Source organism: Aulonocara sp. 'chitande type north' Nkhata Bay, linkage group LG18 (genome assembly GCF_057382095.1).
Source record: "Aulonocara sp. 'chitande type north' Nkhata Bay isolate Kocher_YH1m ecotype deep benthic linkage group LG18, A_spYH_male_GT1.1, whole genome shotgun sequence".
NCBI lineage: Eukaryota > Metazoa > Chordata > Actinopteri > Cichliformes > Cichlidae > Aulonocara > Aulonocara sp. 'chitande type north' Nkhata Bay.
Window position 1 is genome coordinate 5,152,470 of NC_141361.1, and position 18,412 is coordinate 5,170,881.

At 41.1% G+C, this 18,412-nt stretch overlaps 2 protein-coding genes across 4 annotated transcripts; both read left to right on the plus strand.

Annotated features, from left to right (window-relative positions):
* The first annotated feature begins 1,410 nt into the window (after positions 1-1,410).
* Positions 1,411-3,102, plus strand: LOC147307755 (tripartite motif-containing protein 16-like). 3 transcript variants are annotated; one of them, XM_086273067.1, is made up of 2 exons: positions 1,426-1,766; positions 1,938-3,102. In XM_086273067.1, the coding sequence occupies exons 1-2, from the start codon at positions 1,426-1,428 to the stop codon at positions 3,100-3,102; spliced, it is 1,506 nt and encodes a 501-aa protein (XP_086129193.1). The 3 variants fall into 3 exon arrangements, with proteins under 3 accessions (XP_086129194.1, XP_086129193.1, XP_086129192.1); XM_086273066.1 differs by having other exon boundaries at positions 1,426-1,722; positions 1,801-3,102; XM_086273068.1 differs by having other exon boundaries at positions 1,411-3,102.
* Positions 3,103-6,039: 2,937 nt separating this feature from the next.
* Positions 6,040-10,611, plus strand: LOC147307756 (uncharacterized). The gene is made up of 2 exons (XM_086273189.1): positions 6,040-6,348; positions 6,835-10,611. Exons 1-2 carry the CDS (start codon positions 6,102-6,104, stop codon positions 7,377-7,379), a joined length of 792 nt encoding a protein of 263 aa, XP_086129315.1. The 5' UTR covers positions 6,040-6,101; the 3' UTR covers positions 7,380-10,611.
* Positions 10,612-18,412: the final 7,801 nt, after the last annotated feature.

The window sequence follows — 18,412 nt, forward strand, 5'->3', positions numbered from 1 at the left end:
TCGCCCCCGCAAGGGGCCCGACCGAGCCACAGGCACCAGGCCCCACAGAGCAGCCGTACCAGCAGTGAGCTGGTACAGACCTGAGCGCCCAGCCCTGGACACCAAGTATGCACCGATGTCTGAGTTCATCAACCAGGGAGTGTGGTGAGGGGAAATAGGCCTCCATACCTTGGAGGGCCTGAGATGTTCCAAGGGGGTGGAGTCTAAGACTAGGCACACACAGACCCAAACATGCATTCCCACCCTCATGCACACATATACAAATACTCGGCGCTCATCCAACCTGGATACAGACACAAATGAACACTGTACATGTACTGTACAGCACGGCCCCTCCTGAGAACCCTCAATGTCTACATGCATTTAAAACTGAGAGGTGGGCACCGGCGCCAGAGGTGAGGTTGAATACAAAGACATTTAATAATTAATTAAATGTGTGTTGGCCCTGCGACAGACTGGCGACCTGTCCAGGGTGTACCCCGCCTCTCGCCCTATGACAGCTGGGATAGGCTCCAGCGCCCCCCGCGACCCTGAAAAGGATAAGCGGAAGCGAATGGATGGATGGAATAATTAATTAAAATGTGAAATACATAAATAATTAATTAAACGTGTCAATAATTAATTAATTACATGTGTCATAACTATTTATTTAATTAATTCCAATTTTAATTAATTATTGCCACATTTAATTCATTATTTAATGGTGTATTTAATTAATTCATTATGGCAGTCCTGGCGCTCCATAGGCACCGGCGCCAGAGGTGAGGTTGAATACAAAGACCGTCCTCTGGACACCGTATAACATGCCCGATCCCAAGGCCCTATATGTATGTGTTATGAGAGTGTGAGTAATGTGGATGTCTAGGTTGTGGAATAAAATCAGTCTGCTGATAAAACAGTGAGCACAGTGAGAAGATCTTCACTGAGCTGATCCATCTCATCTCATAAAATTGAGGCACAGGTGACCAGGAGGGGACAGAGGGGGAACGACCTTTTATTGCTTTTTTCTACAACAATTTCTTAGTTCAGCTGCAGTATTTGATATCCTGTAATGACTAAAATGATAATTTAAACAAATTTACATAAAAAGATTGTCTTTTAAATGTTAAGTTTATTTAACAACTTTAAAGGCTGAGCAGTGCTATTTTTAAATGAAAAACTCACAGGCTCACATGTTCCAGGATTGAATTAGTGTCTGATAACCCTCCCTCTTCCTGCTCTCTAACTCAGCACCTCCTCTCTGTCCACATGTTCCCTTGTTCCCTCCCCTTCTGATCTGCAGTTTGAAGATGGGTGCAACCAACATGTGGTGACGTATAAGAGCTGACAGATCCCATTCGCTACAGAAACCTATGTTGTTTAGATCAGAGCAGTTTCAGTTCTGAGGAAGTGAAACTCACACAGTCACTGACACTGTTGGGTGAAATGGCGCAGAAAAGTGTTCAGCTGGACCGAGAAACCTTCTCTTGTTCGATCTGTTTGGATCTACTGAAGAATCCGGTGGCTCTTCCCTGTGGACACAGCTACTGCATGAACTGTATTGAAAGCTTCTGGGATGAAGAGGAAAAGAAGAAAATCTACAGCTGCCCTCAGTGCAGACAGACTTTCACAGCGAGGCCTGTCCTGGTGAAAAACACCATGTTAGCAGTTTTAGTGGAGGAGCTGAAGAAGACTGGACTCCAAGCTGCTCCTGCTGATCACTGCTATGCTGGACCTGAAGATGTGGCCTGTGATGTCTGCACTGGAAGAAAAATGAAAGCCTTCAAGTCCTGTTTAGTCTGTCTGGCATCTTACTGTGAGAAACACCTTCAGCCTCATTATGATGTGGCTCCATTAAAGAAACACAAGCTGGTGGAGCCCTCCAAGAAGCTCCAGGAGAAGATCTGCTCTCGTCATGATGAGGTGATGAAGATGTTCTGCCGTACTGATCAGCAGAGTATCTGTTATCTCTGCTCTGTGGATGAACATAAAGGCCACGACACAGTCTCAGCTGCAGCAGAAAGGACTGAGAGGCAGAGAGAGCTGGAGGTGAGTCGACAAAACATCCAGCAGAGAATCCAGGACAGAGAGAAAGATGTGAAGCTGCTTCAACAGGAGGTGGAGGCCATCAATCAGTCTGCTGATCAAACAGTGGAGCACAGTGAGAAGATCTTCACTGAGCTGATCCATCTCATCCAGAAAAGAAGCTCTGATGTGAAGCAGCAGATCAGATCCCAGCAGGAAACTGAAGTGAGTCGAGTCAAAGAGCTTCAGGAGAAGCTGGAGCAGGAGATCACTGAGCTGAAGAGGAAAGATGCTGAGCTGAAGCAGCTCTCACACACAGAGGATCACATCCAGTTTCTACACAACTACCCCTCACTGTCAGCACTCAGTGAGTCTACAGACTCATCCAGCATCAATATCCGTCCTCTGAGCTACTTTGAGGATGTGACAGCAGCTGTGTCAGAGGTCAGAGATAAACTACAGGACATTCTGAGAGAGGAACGGACAAACATCTCACTGACAGTCACTGAAGTGGATGTTTCACTGTCACAACCAGAGCCAAAGACCAGAGCTGGATTCTTAAAATATTCATGTGAAATCACACTGGATCCAAACACAGCAAACAAACAGCTGTTATTATCAGAGGGGAACAGAAAAGCAACATTAATGAATCAACAACAGTCTTATTCTGATCATCCAGACAGATTCACTAGATGGCGTCAGGTCCTGAGTAGAGAGAGTCTGACTGGACGTTGTTACTGGGAGGTGGAGTGGAGAGGGGGAGGAGTTTATGTAGCAGTCGCATACAAGAATATCAGCAGAGAAGGATGGGGTAATGAATGTGGATTTGGATATAATGACAAATCTTGGTCATTAGATTGTAACAACAACAGTTTTACATTTTGGTACAACAACATCCAAACTCCTGTCTCAGGTCCTCGTTCCTCCAGAGTAGGAGTGTACCTGGATCACAGAGCAGGTATTTTGTCCTTCTACAGCGTCTCTGAAACCATGACTCTCCTCCACAGAGTCCAGACCACATTCACTCAGCCGCTCTATGCTGGACTGAGTCTTTACTGTAATTATGGAACCACTGCTGAGTTGATTAAAGTGAAATAGACTGAAGTCTTTCATATTGTTGTAAGTTTAAATCTGTATTTTAGTTCCCTTTTAGTTTCTCTCCATCATTATTGTGGTATTTATGTGCTGCACATAAATCAGATGTCAGTCAAACATTATGGGCAGTACCTCGACATCTTCAACATGTTGTCTTGATGTTTTTACGTTTTATAGGTGGAGCTCTTTCCTGTGTCTGTTCAGCCATGGAGACTATCAATGCTTATGGATATTTTTATTTGAAAAATTTCTCCACATGACAACATAAACTTCTCTATCTTCTAAATGTTTACTGAATATTTTTCTTAGGTATTTGTATGTTGTTGTTTCTCTTCACTGATCTTAACAGAGAAGTCTACAGACCTTCCTTTATCACACAGATTTTATTCTCATTTGTACATTTATAAAGAAAACAATTAATTACAGAGCAATAAGAAATTTTAAGAAAGTGCACTATATCATAATTTATAGTAAAGTGTATTAAAGCATCGTTAGTTAGTCACTTATTTAGTTTGGAGCTGTATCATCTGACACTGTAGAAACATTTCCTCCAGCTTCAGCACAGAATGTTAAAAACAGAACTATTAATGAGAACAAACAGTAGGAACACAGTATCAGCAAACATCATGGCTTAAAATGGAGAGTAAAAATCTAAAAAGAAATAAACAAATTAGTAAAAAGGATTTCCTGTTGACATGTTATTGGTCCTATCTTGTCTGCAGCACCTCCAGGATGCTTCTTATATGTTTCTGGTTATTTTTGCACCAATTTTAGTTTTTGTCAGTAGGAAGTTCAAGTTCAACTCAGTGTGTTTGTTTGTTTTTTTCAAACTGATGCCTGACCTTGAACACCAAACATCTGTCAATAAAGCAATGATATAAAATGCTTATATTAGTACTGAAAAACTGCATATCCACTTTACAAATATAAATAATGATATAAATCCACAGCTGAACTGGAGGAGCAGCTGATCTAGTTCACTCATGTGTTTCTGGACTAAGAGTTGGAGCAAATACCTTATGATTCAGTGATGTTTGTTTTTGTTAAATATTTTGTAGATCCAAGAGTGAGTTTGACTCATGATGATGATGTTCCGAATTAAACAAAGTTGGTCACAAATTCTTCAAAGCTGTTTATTAAGAATATATTCACTTGGACTCATGAGACAGGCTTGTGATCCAAGGGAGCCATCAACTGGACAATTACTGACATGACAACAAAAAAGCTAAGTACAGAGGGGGGAACAGAGGTGAAAATACTTGCTTTAAAGGATTGTAATGTTTCCTTTTAAAATAAGTCTCTAAGGTCAGACAAAGGGACAGAAACTCATAGCTTTCTACCAGCCCAATGACAAAACTATAAGTTGTTTTTTAACATCTACTTTTTCATCTATTTGGCAGTCACAGTGAAAAGTATAAACATTGGCACGCTTTGTCTTGTGATTCTGCTGTTCGTAAAAAATGACCATGCGCAAAGTACCAGACTTTAAGGCTTTGACTTGATGCCAATGGCCTGAGGAGGACAGTATTACCCTTGGACATGTGTAGTCTGCCGTCTACTCAATAGAAGAAGAAGAAGCGCGGAAATGGCACAACTGTCTTCAGTTTCTGGGAGAGTTTAACAATGAGAGACTGATGATGCAGAAGAAATCTCCGTGGTTAAAAACATTAAAAACAGTCGTCCAGGATGATGAGATCCGCCACTGGCTCAGACTGCTGTATATCAGCCGGAGACCCGAGATGAAGTCACGCAGCAGGTATGTAAAACTGTGATGTTCTCAATGAACTAACACAGGAACGATCTGAGCTCAGTCTGTAAGCTAACAGGCTAAAATCAGAGAGCAGCTAATCAAACAAGTGCGTCCGTTTTTTTTAAAGGTCAACTTTTAACAATAGACTTTCATGAGACACATCAAAACCAAACAGGGAGGGAAAGCTTCGGTTTTCTGCACTGTGCCACAGTTCGCTGTCTGCTTCGGCTCTCTGACCCTCACTCCGGGGCTACAGACAGTCCTCTGCCGCCTGTGGTGCTCCTCACGTCCGTCTGCACCCACAGACTTCCCGAGGTGGAGGCAGGCCGGCAGGGACTTTGAGAGATGGGCTTTACTTTCAAAAATACCCCTTAATCAGGGTCTAACCCTACAAGACCATCGTGCCTCCCCCACCATCCTCACCTCATGTTAAAATGTATATTTTTCAACTGAATTATATTTGGGTTCAAGAAAATGATGAAGTTTTTAAAATAACTTTGTAATGTTCTAATAAACAGTCTTAACTCGAACTAAATCAGCTCAAATCTCACAGATGTCAGTGTTATTCACAAAGCATGGAAACATAGTTGTTAGTTTTGAATGCAGCCACAGCAGGCAAACTATGGCTGCATGCTCCAAAGAACAGGAGCACAGTAACTGAACACACTCTTAGCACACTTACATCTGATTTTGGGAACAGTTAACAGATCTGAACCTGATGACCTGAGAGGTTTAACTGGGTCAAAGGTCGAGAGCCAATTGAGAACTGTCCAGTTAAACCAACTAAATGATGAAACCTTTGATTTAAAATGTCATGATCAACAGTATCAAAGGCAGCAATGAGATCAAATAGAACTAAGACTGAAACTCTGAGTCCCTAATAATCTTCAGATCACTGATGACTTTAGTTGGGTTGATTCTGTGCAATGACTGGCTGTGAAACCTGACTGGTACTTATCTGCTATGGCACTGTGAGATTTTCAGTTTAATCTACAACAATGACAAACATTTACTTGCAGCGTGAAGCTGGCAGCAGCTACCTGAATGATTTGTACTCTGAACTTTCCTAATAAGAGTATCAGAGCTCGAGAGTAACTTACACTTTCATTGTTCACGTTTGTACAGTTTAAATTTCACTCACATATGAGGACATGCTCAGAGTGGACTATATTTGCTCAGATGTGTTTTCCTGTCATCACATTATTAACCTTTTTCCTCAGTGACCCTTTGTTCCTCAAGATCTCCCCCTAACATGAAGTGTGAGGAAGAGGAGGGCCTGTATGACCAGCAGGTCTCCAACCAGGAGAGGAACTCCAGTCTGGACCAGGAGGGCCCAGATCCTCCACAGATCAAAGAGGAAGAGGAGGAACTCTGCATCAGCGATGACGTAGAAAAGATTGTACTCAAACAGGAGGATGAAGGCCTCATCTGGACTGAAGAAGAGCAGCTCAGACAGCTGGATAACATCTGGAAACCTGAAATGAACTTACACAGCAGGGGTATGTAAAACCGTAATGGTCTTACCTAAAAATTAATATGACTTTAATTCATTCAATAAAGATATTTTGGAAACACATCAGAGTTCTTCAAGGCCAGTGTTTAAATAAACTCAGCTGATTGTTAGTCGAGGTTTTCTGAGAGCTTCGCTGCTTTTTATCCCCATATTTTAATCCTACTTTTAAATTTCCCCTTCTGTCTGATGTTTGTCTTATCATTTACATAAACATCTTTCCAACAGTAATTGGTGGACAAACTGTGATTGGTGCATAGAAATTTACTAACGTGTTAGAAGTGAGTGCATGAAATCTTATTTTAACAGTTTCCAGGTCTGGGTAAATGATATGATGATATTTCGGATGATATTTTGATTAAACTCTGTTGTAGAGTTGGAAATGGACAGCTGTAGACACCACTGCCGAGTAGTCATTCTTGTTATACTTCTATATTTATCTAAGACAAGTAATTTTGTCCATTTGTCACCTCAGCTTTCCCACAACAGCATGAATGTGAGGAGGAACTGGTTTTTGGGGACCAGGAGAGAAACTTCAGCCTCGACCAGGAGGATCCGGAGCTTCCACAGATAAAAGAGGAAGAGGAGGAACCTTGCACCAGTCAGGACGTAGATCAGCTTGTAGTGAAGCAGGAGACTGAAGGCATTATTATCTTCATGGTGGCTCCTACTTATGAGGAAAGTGAGCCAGAGCTGGACAGTGAACATCTCCTTTCTTCCAGCTCTCCTGAACCAGAGAGCAGAGATCAGCAAGACAACTTTCCTGTGTCAGAGAGTCAGCGTAAAACTGACACAAGTAAAAAGTTTGTGAAATGTGAGATTTGTGGAAAAACCTTTGAGTACAGATCCAAACTAACGAGACATATGAGGGTTCACACAGGTGAGAAGCCACATTCTTGCAGCACCTGCGGAAAAAGATTCAGCCTGATGATAAACTTGAAAACTCACATGAGAATCCACACAGGTGAAAAGCTTCATTCAGAGGATACAGTTACAAAGACACATGAGGATTCACACTAGTTAAAAGTGGGAGAACTGTCAGATGAAGCAGTCCACTGAGAAGCCAGATCAGAGCAGATCAGATGACCTCCTTCCTTAAAAAACTCTGTATTGTTTATTGTATGTAGGGGTGGGAGATATAGCCTCAAAATAATATTTCAAGAAACTTACATTTAAAAAAAATAATGTACATTTTATCAGCTCGGCAGGCAGCAGCATTTATATGTGTAAGTAAATGATGGATTTTCCATCTTTCTCTTCCAGTGAGCTGCTGTCACTGATGACAGCTTAGCTAATTCAAAGTGTGAAAATGTGGCCACCTCAAGGTGCTTGATATTGTAAGGTAAAGACCCAACAATAATACAATGAAAACAGAGAAAACCCAAACAGTCATATGACCCCCTATTAGCAAGCGTTTTGGCGACAGTGGGAAGGAAAAACTCCTTTTTAACAGGAAGAAACCTCCAGCAGAACCAGGCTCAGGGAGGGACCCCCATCTGCAACAAGGAAAGTTTTAAGTCTAATCTTAAAAGCTGAAGGCTCTGCCTCCCATTCTACCTTTAAATACTCTATGAACAACATTATAGTGCAATGTTAGTGACACGGCATACATGAAATATGAGCACATAAGTATCCTCAGGGGTGTTTTTCCTGGAAGTTTTAAGAAAAGTGTATTACAAGTGCTTACACTCTAGCTTAATATCCAAAATAACCTTGTAATGCGGAGCCTGCACAATTCTGTCATATAAGCAGAGGTGGAAAGTAACGAATTACATTTACTTGCGTTACTGTAATTGAGTAGTTTTTTTGTGTATTTGTACTTTTTAAAGTCATTTTTCAAGTCTGTAATTTTACTTTTACTTAAGTATATTTTTTAAAAAGTATTGTAGTTCGCTACGTTTTCAATCACACCCGTTACTGAGTAAATTAAAAAAACCATTGCACTTCGGAAATACTGCAGGGAATGATGGGTAGTAGAACAAATTGGCGCTAAGGTCACGTTAAAGATGGAGTCTGACATCGGTGTTATGGATCCAGTGAAAAAAGAAGCCCCGTCGAATTCTGCTGACCCTGAACTCGAAGAAACGGATGTGAACCCCTGGCCGTATTTAAGGGACCATTTCGGCTTCAAGTGCAAGAAAGGCAACAGCTTTATTATGCAGTGTAAGCTGTGTTTGCCCAGAGAGACCGAGTTAGCAGCTTTTAAAAATTCCACATCAAACCTGCGCAAGCATGTGGAGGTAAGTTAAATACAACTCGTACCGTTATGGTAGCAAAAAGGCTGTGTTCAAATTAATCACATTAAGTTAAGACATCTGTGAAGAACACAGATAACGTTGGTTGGTACTAGCAACTTGCTGTAATCGGGCACGTTGTTGTCCACGCAACTTACATTTTTTTTACTGGGTTGGTAAATTGCCAAAAGAAAATGTGTTTACCTACGTTTTTCCTGTTTGTTAATAATAAGAATTTATTTAAAAAAATAGTTAAATTAAAGACAGAAGCGGCTACTTTCTTACTTAACCCACATATGTTCACACTGCAGGCAAAAGAATAACAGAGCGCTCACTTACCTTAGATTAGTCAAAGACAGCTGACTTCTGTTACTTGTTAATTAGCACTTGCAACCTCCCGTTAACTAGCCTGTTACTGTCCAATAAAAAAACCCCACGAGGTATATTGGTATAATTTACCAGCGGTAGCTATGTAATGCATTGATGTCTTATTAGGGACATCAAAAAACTTTCTCTCAAACTTAACACTGGCCTGCCTGCCTCAGCTGCCTTCGAGCGTCTCTTTAGCTGTGCTGGACTACTGTTCACTGCAAAGTGAGCAAGGATGAACTCTACTAACTCTGAAAATCAACTGCTCCTCAAAATTAACAGGAAGTTCAGAGAGTAACACTCTAGGATGGATACAAAGGAACTTTAATCTAGAGGTACAGTAGGGCAGGGCCAAGTTTAAAAAATTCAAAAACATTTTTAAAGCAGCTGCCGTTCAGTTCAGTACTTGTTCTCTTATTTGACAGTTTAGAACACATTCTCATGTGAAAGAATGATATGGTTTTGTATTGAAAACACTGTGATACCTGACGGTTTGGTTTGGTTGATTGCTTTGGTGACCATTATCCATTTTCATGTATAGACTTGCAGTTTAACTGCCACTGCACTTTAATTTGTAAAGTTTTTCTTTTCACTAAAAAAGAACTACTTTGAGATTTATATCCCACTGTCCTTTTTTGCACTACTCAGAAGCGGCTGTCCTCCTGCTGACAGAAAAGTAACTATGTAACTTTTACTCTGAGTACATTTTAAATGAGCTACTTTTTACTTTTACTTGAGTACATTTTTAGACAGGTAATTTTACTTGTACTTGAGTAAAATTTCAGCAAAGTAATAGTACTTTTACTTGAGTAAAATATTTTAGTACTCTTTCCACCTCTGCATATAAGGAAAAGAAATTCTACCTGGTTTGTTTCATCTTGGGTCGAGCTTTTTAACCTCCTGCTTTTCCACCGTGTAGCACATCAGTAATTTCCATCCACTGACTGCTCTTGCTGTTATATGAAATGTAACTCGCGAGTGCTCCAGTGATGCATGGTTGAATCATTTGTTTACCTTTGGGTCGCACATCACTGCTGCTAGTATCTCCTGCTCACGTGCCTTCACAGCCCGGTTGTACTCAAGTGTGTTTTTGCTTAAAGTGTTGTAACAGGTTTGCTTTTTTCACTTTCAGTGGGAAAAGTTTTCTTGCATATTTTGCGAACATTCAGCTACCAAACTGTGACTGGAGCCCGACATATGGCTCTGGCTGTGAGACATGACTGGGGTTGACTCATTGGGGTGAATGCAAACACATGATGTTCCTCTAAACACACTTTTTTGTAAACATTTATACCAGTATTATTGCAGATCATATGATATGTCACAGCCCTAATTCTGTTTGTTGCATATTCCATTAAAACCTGTAATGAAGATGAAACACGTATTTACATTCATTTGATGTGATATTTGTATCGTGTTGAGCTGTGGAGGTGACAAAAAAGTTGCTGAGATGTTTTATTTTTTTGTTTAGTGGAGAGGTTTTACTCCACAGAGTCAAAGCTGGAAAGAAACACACATGAGACCAAACATTTTGTGATTTAATCTTGATTTTCATGAAGACTGAATTTCAGCATGTGCTCATCCTGTTGATTCGTATGTTGGTGTTGGTTATGTGTCTTAAAAGTGAAATAAAGATTTCTTTAAAACTTCTTGTGGCTATTTTTTTAAGGCACAATCTTTACAACATGAAACAACGTCTGTGAAGCACATTTTGTACAGTGGGCAGGGAGACTTGCCCATCACTGTGGTGGTGGGGTGGATGAGATTTGCCTGCGGTCACTTAAGGCTCTGTATGTTGTGGGTCTGTCCTGGTTGTCCTGCTCAAACATTGTATGGAAGTTGAGGTCAGTGCCTTCAGACCGGCCAACTATGGTGGTAATCATGGTCCCCTGTTTTATGAAGGGAGTGTAGAGGGTATGTTTGCACTTCAGGCCTCCCTAGGAAGGTCTATATCTGTAGTCACTTTCACTGTTTTCTTATTGCTGTTTCAAATTGTTGTTTCTGTTTGTAGCCTTTTTATTGAAGGATTTTGGTTTATATTATTAATATGTGCATTTGTTGTTATTAATAATATTTGCTTCACTCTCCATTTGATGTGTTTTTGGTATGTTATACTTTTAATTGTTCTATGATTATGTTTATGTGTGGTTTATAATTATATTTAAGTTCTGGGTTTTTTTATGAATAAAAGTGACTTAACTTGTCAGAGATATGAGACTTTGGGCATTTCCCCTTCTGTCTTATTCTCAGTGTCTTGTCTCCATGTTTATTTACCTCTGTGTTGCTATCTTTGTGTCTCTGTCTCTTTCTCTTCCCCTGTTCAGTGGGATTTAAGACTTCCAACAAATAATTTCAAAGGGTCAATTAAATTTTAATAAAACCATTTTACTCAACACTGCACTCGAATTTTAGCATTTTTTTTTACTCAGTCATAAAAAGATTCATCTTAAAATATGTTTTAGATACATTTTTATTACTTTTTTCTTTCTTTCTTTTCTTGTTGTTGTCCCGTTTCGTTTTTTAGCCATCAGAATTATTGTCTGAAGGCCAAAAAAGATGCCCAACTAACTTAATTTACCAAATGGACCATCACGGCCTTGCCATATTGGTCCATTTGATCAACCTTTGTTATTATTTATTTATTTTAATTTATTTTCAGTTGTTACAGATAGGACAGACATGACTGGGGGATAGGAAGGAAGGAAGGAAGGAAGGAAGGAAGGAAGGAAGGAAGTGTGACCAGGAGATATTTTATTTTGTATTTTTATGATCACAGTTATAATTAGAAGTATCAATCATTAATCATTTACCATTGTGGAATCTGATGACAGTATAATCTTTGTTTTATATCTATGGTAATCTGAGTAAAGATTAATGTATGCAGGTTATCATCATTGTAATCAAGTCTCAAATGGTATCCACAGCATTGTATTCACCGTCCATAACTGGAGGGTCCAGCAGGACCTTGTTCTAATTCATTTGCAGGCCTACATCAGAACATGCACATAGAGAGTTATGTAAACACGCACGTTTACCCTTATTTACACAGGGAGGTCATGTCAGGACATTCTCTAGTTGGACACACAGGCTCACAGAACTGCACAACATGACATGTCACACACTTGTTTTTCTCTAAAGTATCATCTGATGTTTGTATAAGGAGAACTTTGGACTATGGGGAGACTGTTATCATTTCCAGTAAGGTCTGACTGTGTTACGTCATCATGGGTTATATAAGGACGGGGAGCTGTCCACTCTTTGGAGATCTGTGGCTGTACGCTTGTCTTCCCATGCTTCTGTCTTAGAAGTATGTAATAAAATCACTATGTTTGTCACCTACACGGACTCGGCTGTTTTTCCTTCTTACCCAAACTGAACCAGACGTAACAGAAGGAAGGAAGGAAGGAAGAAAAGGGGAAGAGGGACAGTGAGAAAGGGCACTTAAAAAATATCTCCCAGGTCACCTGTTGAGAGAAGAAAATAAGAGAAAACAAGCAAAAAAGAGAGCAACATAATAACACAACACCATTGCAATAATCTAGCTAAGTGTAAATAACAGTAAATATTAAATACTGAATGTGATTGTGCAGCACGCAAGATTGACATCGCACAATGTGGTTTGAGGTAGCAGCCAAGAAAGGTGTAGCTTGTGTGTGTGAACACCTGTGTGGATGAGTGCTCGTCTATTCAAAAGGCTTCTCCATGTAACGATCTGCTGGTGTGGGGAGCCACAGCCTCGTCCCCCAGGGCATGAAGCAGGCATGGAGGAGATCCAGGCCCCAGACATCCAGAGGCCCCCAGAGTGCGAGCGCCCAAAGAGGACCACCGGAGGGGCAACCGTGCCACCTTCCTGGGAAGAGCTGAGGAGAACCCCAGATGAGGGGTCACCCAACAGCCACAGAGCAGAAGCCAGAGGGGGCTGCAGTGACGTACACGCGGGCTCTGCCGGCAGTCAGCTGTGCCAGAGTGAATCGAGCCCCCGCAAGGGGCCCGACCGAGCCACAGGCACCAGGCCCCACCAAGCAGCCGTACCGGGGAGTAAGCTGGTACAAACCTGAGCGCCCAGCCCTGGACACCAAGAACGCACCGATGTCTGAGGGCATCAGCCACCAGCAGGGAGTGTGGTGAGGGGAAATAAGCCTCCATACCTTGGAGGGCCTGAGATGTTCCAAGGGGGTGGAGTGTAAGACCCGAGCTGACATATAGACACAGACGAATAGGCGCACACAGACCTAAACATGCATTCCCACCCTCATGCACACATATACAAATACTCGGCGCTCATCCAACCTGGATACAGACACAAAGAGTATTTTAAACTATTCTGTAAATTCTTGGAAAGTGGTCTTTTTTGGGGGGGACCTCTGCTACTACCAGAGGTTGTCTGCACCACACCAGGGCCTGTGCTGCTAGCATAAACCAACTGAGCCTCAACCAGGGCCTGTGCTGTTTTCTGAGGCCATCTCACTGCACCGGGGCCTGTGCTGCCAGCTGGATCCATCGGCACCATCCCAGGACCTGTGCTGCTGGCTGAGGCCATCTGCACCGCACCAGGGCCTAGCTGGACCCATAGGCACCACACCAGGGCCTGTTCTGCTAGCATAAACCAACTGAGCCTCACCAGGGCCTGTACTGCCGGCTGGACCCATAGGCACCACACCAGGGCCTGTTCTGCTAGCATAAACCAACTGAGCCTCACCAGGGCCTGCACTGCCGGCTGGACCCATAGGCACCACATCAGGGCCTGTGCTGCTAGCATAAACCAACTGAGCCTCACCAGGGCCTGTACTGCCGGCTGGACCCATCTGCACCACCCCAGGGCCTGTACTGCTGGCTGGGGCCATCTGCAGCACACCAGGGCCTGTTCTGCCGTCTGGACCCATAGGCAACACCCCAGGGCCTGTGCTGCTGGCTGGGGCCGTCTGCAGCACACCAGGGCCTTTGCTGCCGGCTGAACAAACTGCATCTGTGTTGCTAGTGCAAGACATCAGCACCACACCAAGGCCTGTGCTGCTCGAAAAGCTTATCTGCAATACATCGGGCGCTGTGCTGTTGACTGAAGCCTTCTACACCACATTGGTGAATGTGCTAGCAGAAGCCCTCTGCTAGCAAGCCACCCGGACCCGAACTTTTGGCTGGAGCCTTACTTGCCATCCTAGGTTTGTGCAGCCTATTTAATTCAGCATCAACAATCATTGTGTTTTGGATAATGGCTTTTTTAATAACTTTACTTTGCTTATTGGCCGTGGGGGACTTTTGGACTCTCAATTTTTCTAAGATGAGAACATTTAACAGTGACCCCATTCTGCGAGACATGGTTCCCAGATCTACATGCGTCACTGCTGCTATACATCCTGTACAATTTCCAATGTATTTGGAACAGGACATTAATCATTTTGAACTACAGAAAGATTTACCTCATCTTCAAAACCTTCTTGCTTTGTACAATTACAAAATTAGTTACGAAAAATCCTGCTTTGTGTCAACATTTCACACGTCAAAATCAATAAGTACAAAGCAGAGACTTCTGATCGTCTTACTACTGCTCTTATCTGGTAATGTGCAACCTAACCCAGGCCCTGAGCTGCAATGTAGCCAGACACCATCTGAATTTAAATCCTCACCTGGGCTGAAGATAGTTCATCTTAATGTGCGCAGTTTGTTACCCAAGATGGATATGATCAAGATCTGGGTTCAATCAACAGATGCAGATATTGTCCTCATTTCTGAAACTTGGTTGTCTAAATATATATCTGATGAACATGTTAGCATGGCTGGCTACAATATCTATCGCACCGATAGGTTTAAGAAAGGTGGTGGTGTTGCTGCTTATGTTAAGTCAAAATTCGATGCTACAATAGTTCTATCAGAATCAATTTGCAAACAATTGGAATTTTTGGCTCTGAATGTGAATGTTGCAAAGGGTCTTTGCATAACAGTTGCTTGTTGCTATCGACCCCCTTCTGCCTCCACAGAAGCTCTGCGTTCTTTAAACCTTTTGCTGTCCAGACTAAATTATGGGGAGCTTGTTCTAGCTGGTGACTTTAACTGGGATTGGCTCAAAACTGTTTCAGATGATTTTAAATCTTTCTGTGATTCTATCAGTCTTACCCAGCTGGTCAATTTACCCACTCGGCCGAATCTCAAAAGCCCCGAAAAGTCTACCTTGATTGACTTGATTTTGACAAATGTTCCTCATAAATTTTCATCTTTGGGTGTCTTTTGTAACGACTTAAGTGACCACTGTGTTGTTGCTGCTATTAGAAATACTAAAGTGGCCAAGTCACAACATGGTATTATTTTTAAAAGAACTCTTAAACATTTTAATGAGCAAGCATTTTATCATGATTTGTCAAATTATGACTGGAAGAAAATAGGATTGATCCCTGATGTAGAATTAGCGTGGGCATTCTTTAAGGATGGGTTTATGCAAATTGTGAATAAACATGCTCCATTAAGAAGATATAGGATAAAAGGTCGTGAAAACCCCTGGTTCTCCCAAGAGCTGGCAGATATCATTCATGAGCGTAATCTGGCTTGGGCCAAAGCGAGGAAAACAGGCTACCCCAGTGATTGGCTTCTTTTCAGACAACTAAGAAACAGATGTACTTCCTCTATTAAGAAAGCTAAAACAGAATATTATCTGTCTGTCACCACTGAGAACCTAAATAATCCACAGAAGTTCTGGAAAATCATTAAGTCTCTTTCAGTGAGTAAAAGCTCCCACGCTCTACCCACCTATGTTTTTAAGGATTCTGTTCCTGTTTATGATAGGAAGGAGATTATGAATTGTTTTAACAAGCACTTTATATCTTCTGGCTCTTTGTTTGACTCTCTGAACCCAGTCTCTGTAAAATCTGGCACAAACCTTCCGGTGTACACTGGTCAGCCATTTAACTTTGTTCCTTTCTCTGTGCAGGAGGTCTGTAAAGCTCTTAAACTGTTAGATCCTAGAAAATCTCCAGGGCCAGACTTACTAGATCCTTACTTCTTGAAACTGGCAGCTGATTTTGTAGCAGAGCCTCTCACAACACTTTTCAACCTCACACTGGATACGAATAAAATTCCCTCAGTATGGAAATCAGCTTTTGTTGTTCCTCTATTAAAAGGGGGCGACCCAGCAGTGTTAACTAATTACAGACCAATATCTAATCTATCTGTGCTGGCTAAAGTTCTTGAAGCTCTTGTGTGTGAGCAGTTAAAGGAGTTTTTGCACATCAATGCCATTTTATCTGAATATCAATCAGGCTTTAGGAAGAATCACAGTACTATCACAGCTGCAATTAGAGTGGTAAATGATATTACTATTGCACTTGATAAAAAACAACACTGTGCATCCCTTTTTATTGATTTGTCAAAAGCATTTGACACTGTTGATCATTGTATTTTAAAACTTAGACTCTTCCAGTCAGGACTCTCTGAGAGAGCAGTGGCATGGTTCTCAAACTACCTCAGTAACAGGACTCAGTGCATTAAATCTGACGGTCTATGTTCTGACTTTGTTACAGTGCACAACGGAGTGCCACAGGGTTCTGTATTAGGTCCCCTTCTATTTATCATTTACGTAAACAATCTTAGTCTACATGTGCCAGATGCAAACTTGCACTTCTATGCTGATGATACAGTTATTTACAGCTGTGGTTCAACTCTTGTCCAAGCCATCAACTCCTTGCAGAAAGCCTTTTCTGCTGTCCAGCACTCATTACATCAGCTTAAACTTGTTCTCAACGCAGACAAAACAAAGCTCATGTTGTTTTCTAAATCAAGGAGACGAGCCCAAACAATCCCATCAGTAACCACTCTTGAAGGTAATAAAATAGAGTTGGTTCACACCTATAAATATCTGGGAATCTTAATTGATGACTCGCTTACCTTCAAACCACATGTAGAGAATCTTGTGAAAAACCTGAAGTTAAAACTGAGATTTTATTTTCAAAATAAGTTGTGTTTCTCTTTTAATACAAAGAAGCGGCTTGTTGCTGCAACATTCTTGCCTGTGCTGGATTATGGTGATATTCTATATATGAATGCTTCTGCTCAATGTCTTCGAATGGTTGATTCTGTGTATCGTGCTTCTCTGAGGTTCATCACTAACCGTAAATTTCAGACTCACCACTGTGAGTTATACTCTCAGGTAGGATGGCCTGCTTTGGTAAGTCGGAGGAACTCTCATTTATACAGTTTTATATATAAGGCGATACTTGGGTTGCTGCCTTCTTATATATGTTCCCTGCTTGTAATGAAACATGCTGGTCGGTATTCTCTTCGTCCGCATGGTTACTTGTTGCTTTCTGTTCCATTTGCCCGAACTGAACTTGGTAAAAGAGCTTTTGTCCATTTAGCACCCTTGGCCTGGAACAAACTGCAGAAGGAATGGAAAATGACTGAATTCATTTCATTAAGTGATTTTAAATCTAAACTACGAATCCTTGAGGCCAAGTCCATAACATGCAACTGTTTCAATTAGATTGATTGTCATTTTAACTGACTTTTTATTTTATTTGAATTTTATTGAATTTTATTTTTTATTTTATTTGTATTCTTTCACTTATTGTTGCATGTGTGTTGTTGCTGCCTGTGTTTGAGTAATTTCTGTAACTGTGAGACATCTGCTGCTGCCTATCTTGGCCAGGTCTCCCTTGAAAAAGAGGTTTTTAATCTCAATGGGATCTTCCTGGTTAAATAAAGGTTAATAAATAAATAAATAAATAAAAAATGGACACTGTACATGTACTGTACAGCACGGCCCCTCCTGAGAACCCTCAATGTCTACATGCATTTAAAACTGGGTGGTGGGCACTATGGAACGCCAGGACTGCCATAATGAATTAATTAAATACATCATTAAATAATTAATTAAATGTGGCAATAATTAATTAAAATTGGAATTAATTAATTAAATAAATAGTTATGACACATGTAATTAATTAGTTATTGACACATTTAATTAATTATTTATGTATTTCACATTTTAATTAATTATTGACACATTTAATTAATTATTGACACATTTAATTAATTATTTAATGCTATATTTATTTATTTCATTTTGGCAGTCCTGGCGTCTGGCTCTCATCTTGAAATAATTTTATCTGTCAGCCTCACCCATCAAACTCAGGGGGCGGGGTTAACGCTGCCCATGCAGCTTCTCTAACATTTGATTGGTTGCCGTGCAAAGTAAGTCAAAACAGGTCGATCCTAGATAATCGATTGCTTGTGTAGACTTGGGGCAGCCAGGTATCCCAGAATGCATTTCAAATCACAGGCAGCAATGGTGGTGGTGTAGTTTTAAAATATCCCGTTTTTCTGTCACCAACTACACTTTTAACAGTGTTTTAGCTGCGAATGTCGCGCCGTAATCTTCACATGTCTGGTCAGGTTGTCAACATAGAACATGTTTGCAAAAGTGCTCAGATGTTTTCAGAGATTTCACTAGCTCTGCTAACAGTT

Bases quoted from the DNA above. Each gene is read 5' to 3' on its own strand.
- LOC147307755 (XM_086273068.1), top strand. From the start codon at position 1,426: ATGGCGCAGAAAAGTGTTCAGCTGGACCGAGAAACCTTCTCTTGTTCG.
- LOC147307756 (XM_086273189.1), top strand. From the start codon at position 6,102: ATGAAGTGTGAGGAAGAGGAGGGCCTGTATGACCAGCAGGTCTCCAAC. The intron at 6,349-6,834 runs GTATGTAAAACC...TTGTCACCTCAG, and splicing joins AATGAACTTACACAGCAGGG to CTTTCCCACAACAGCATGAA.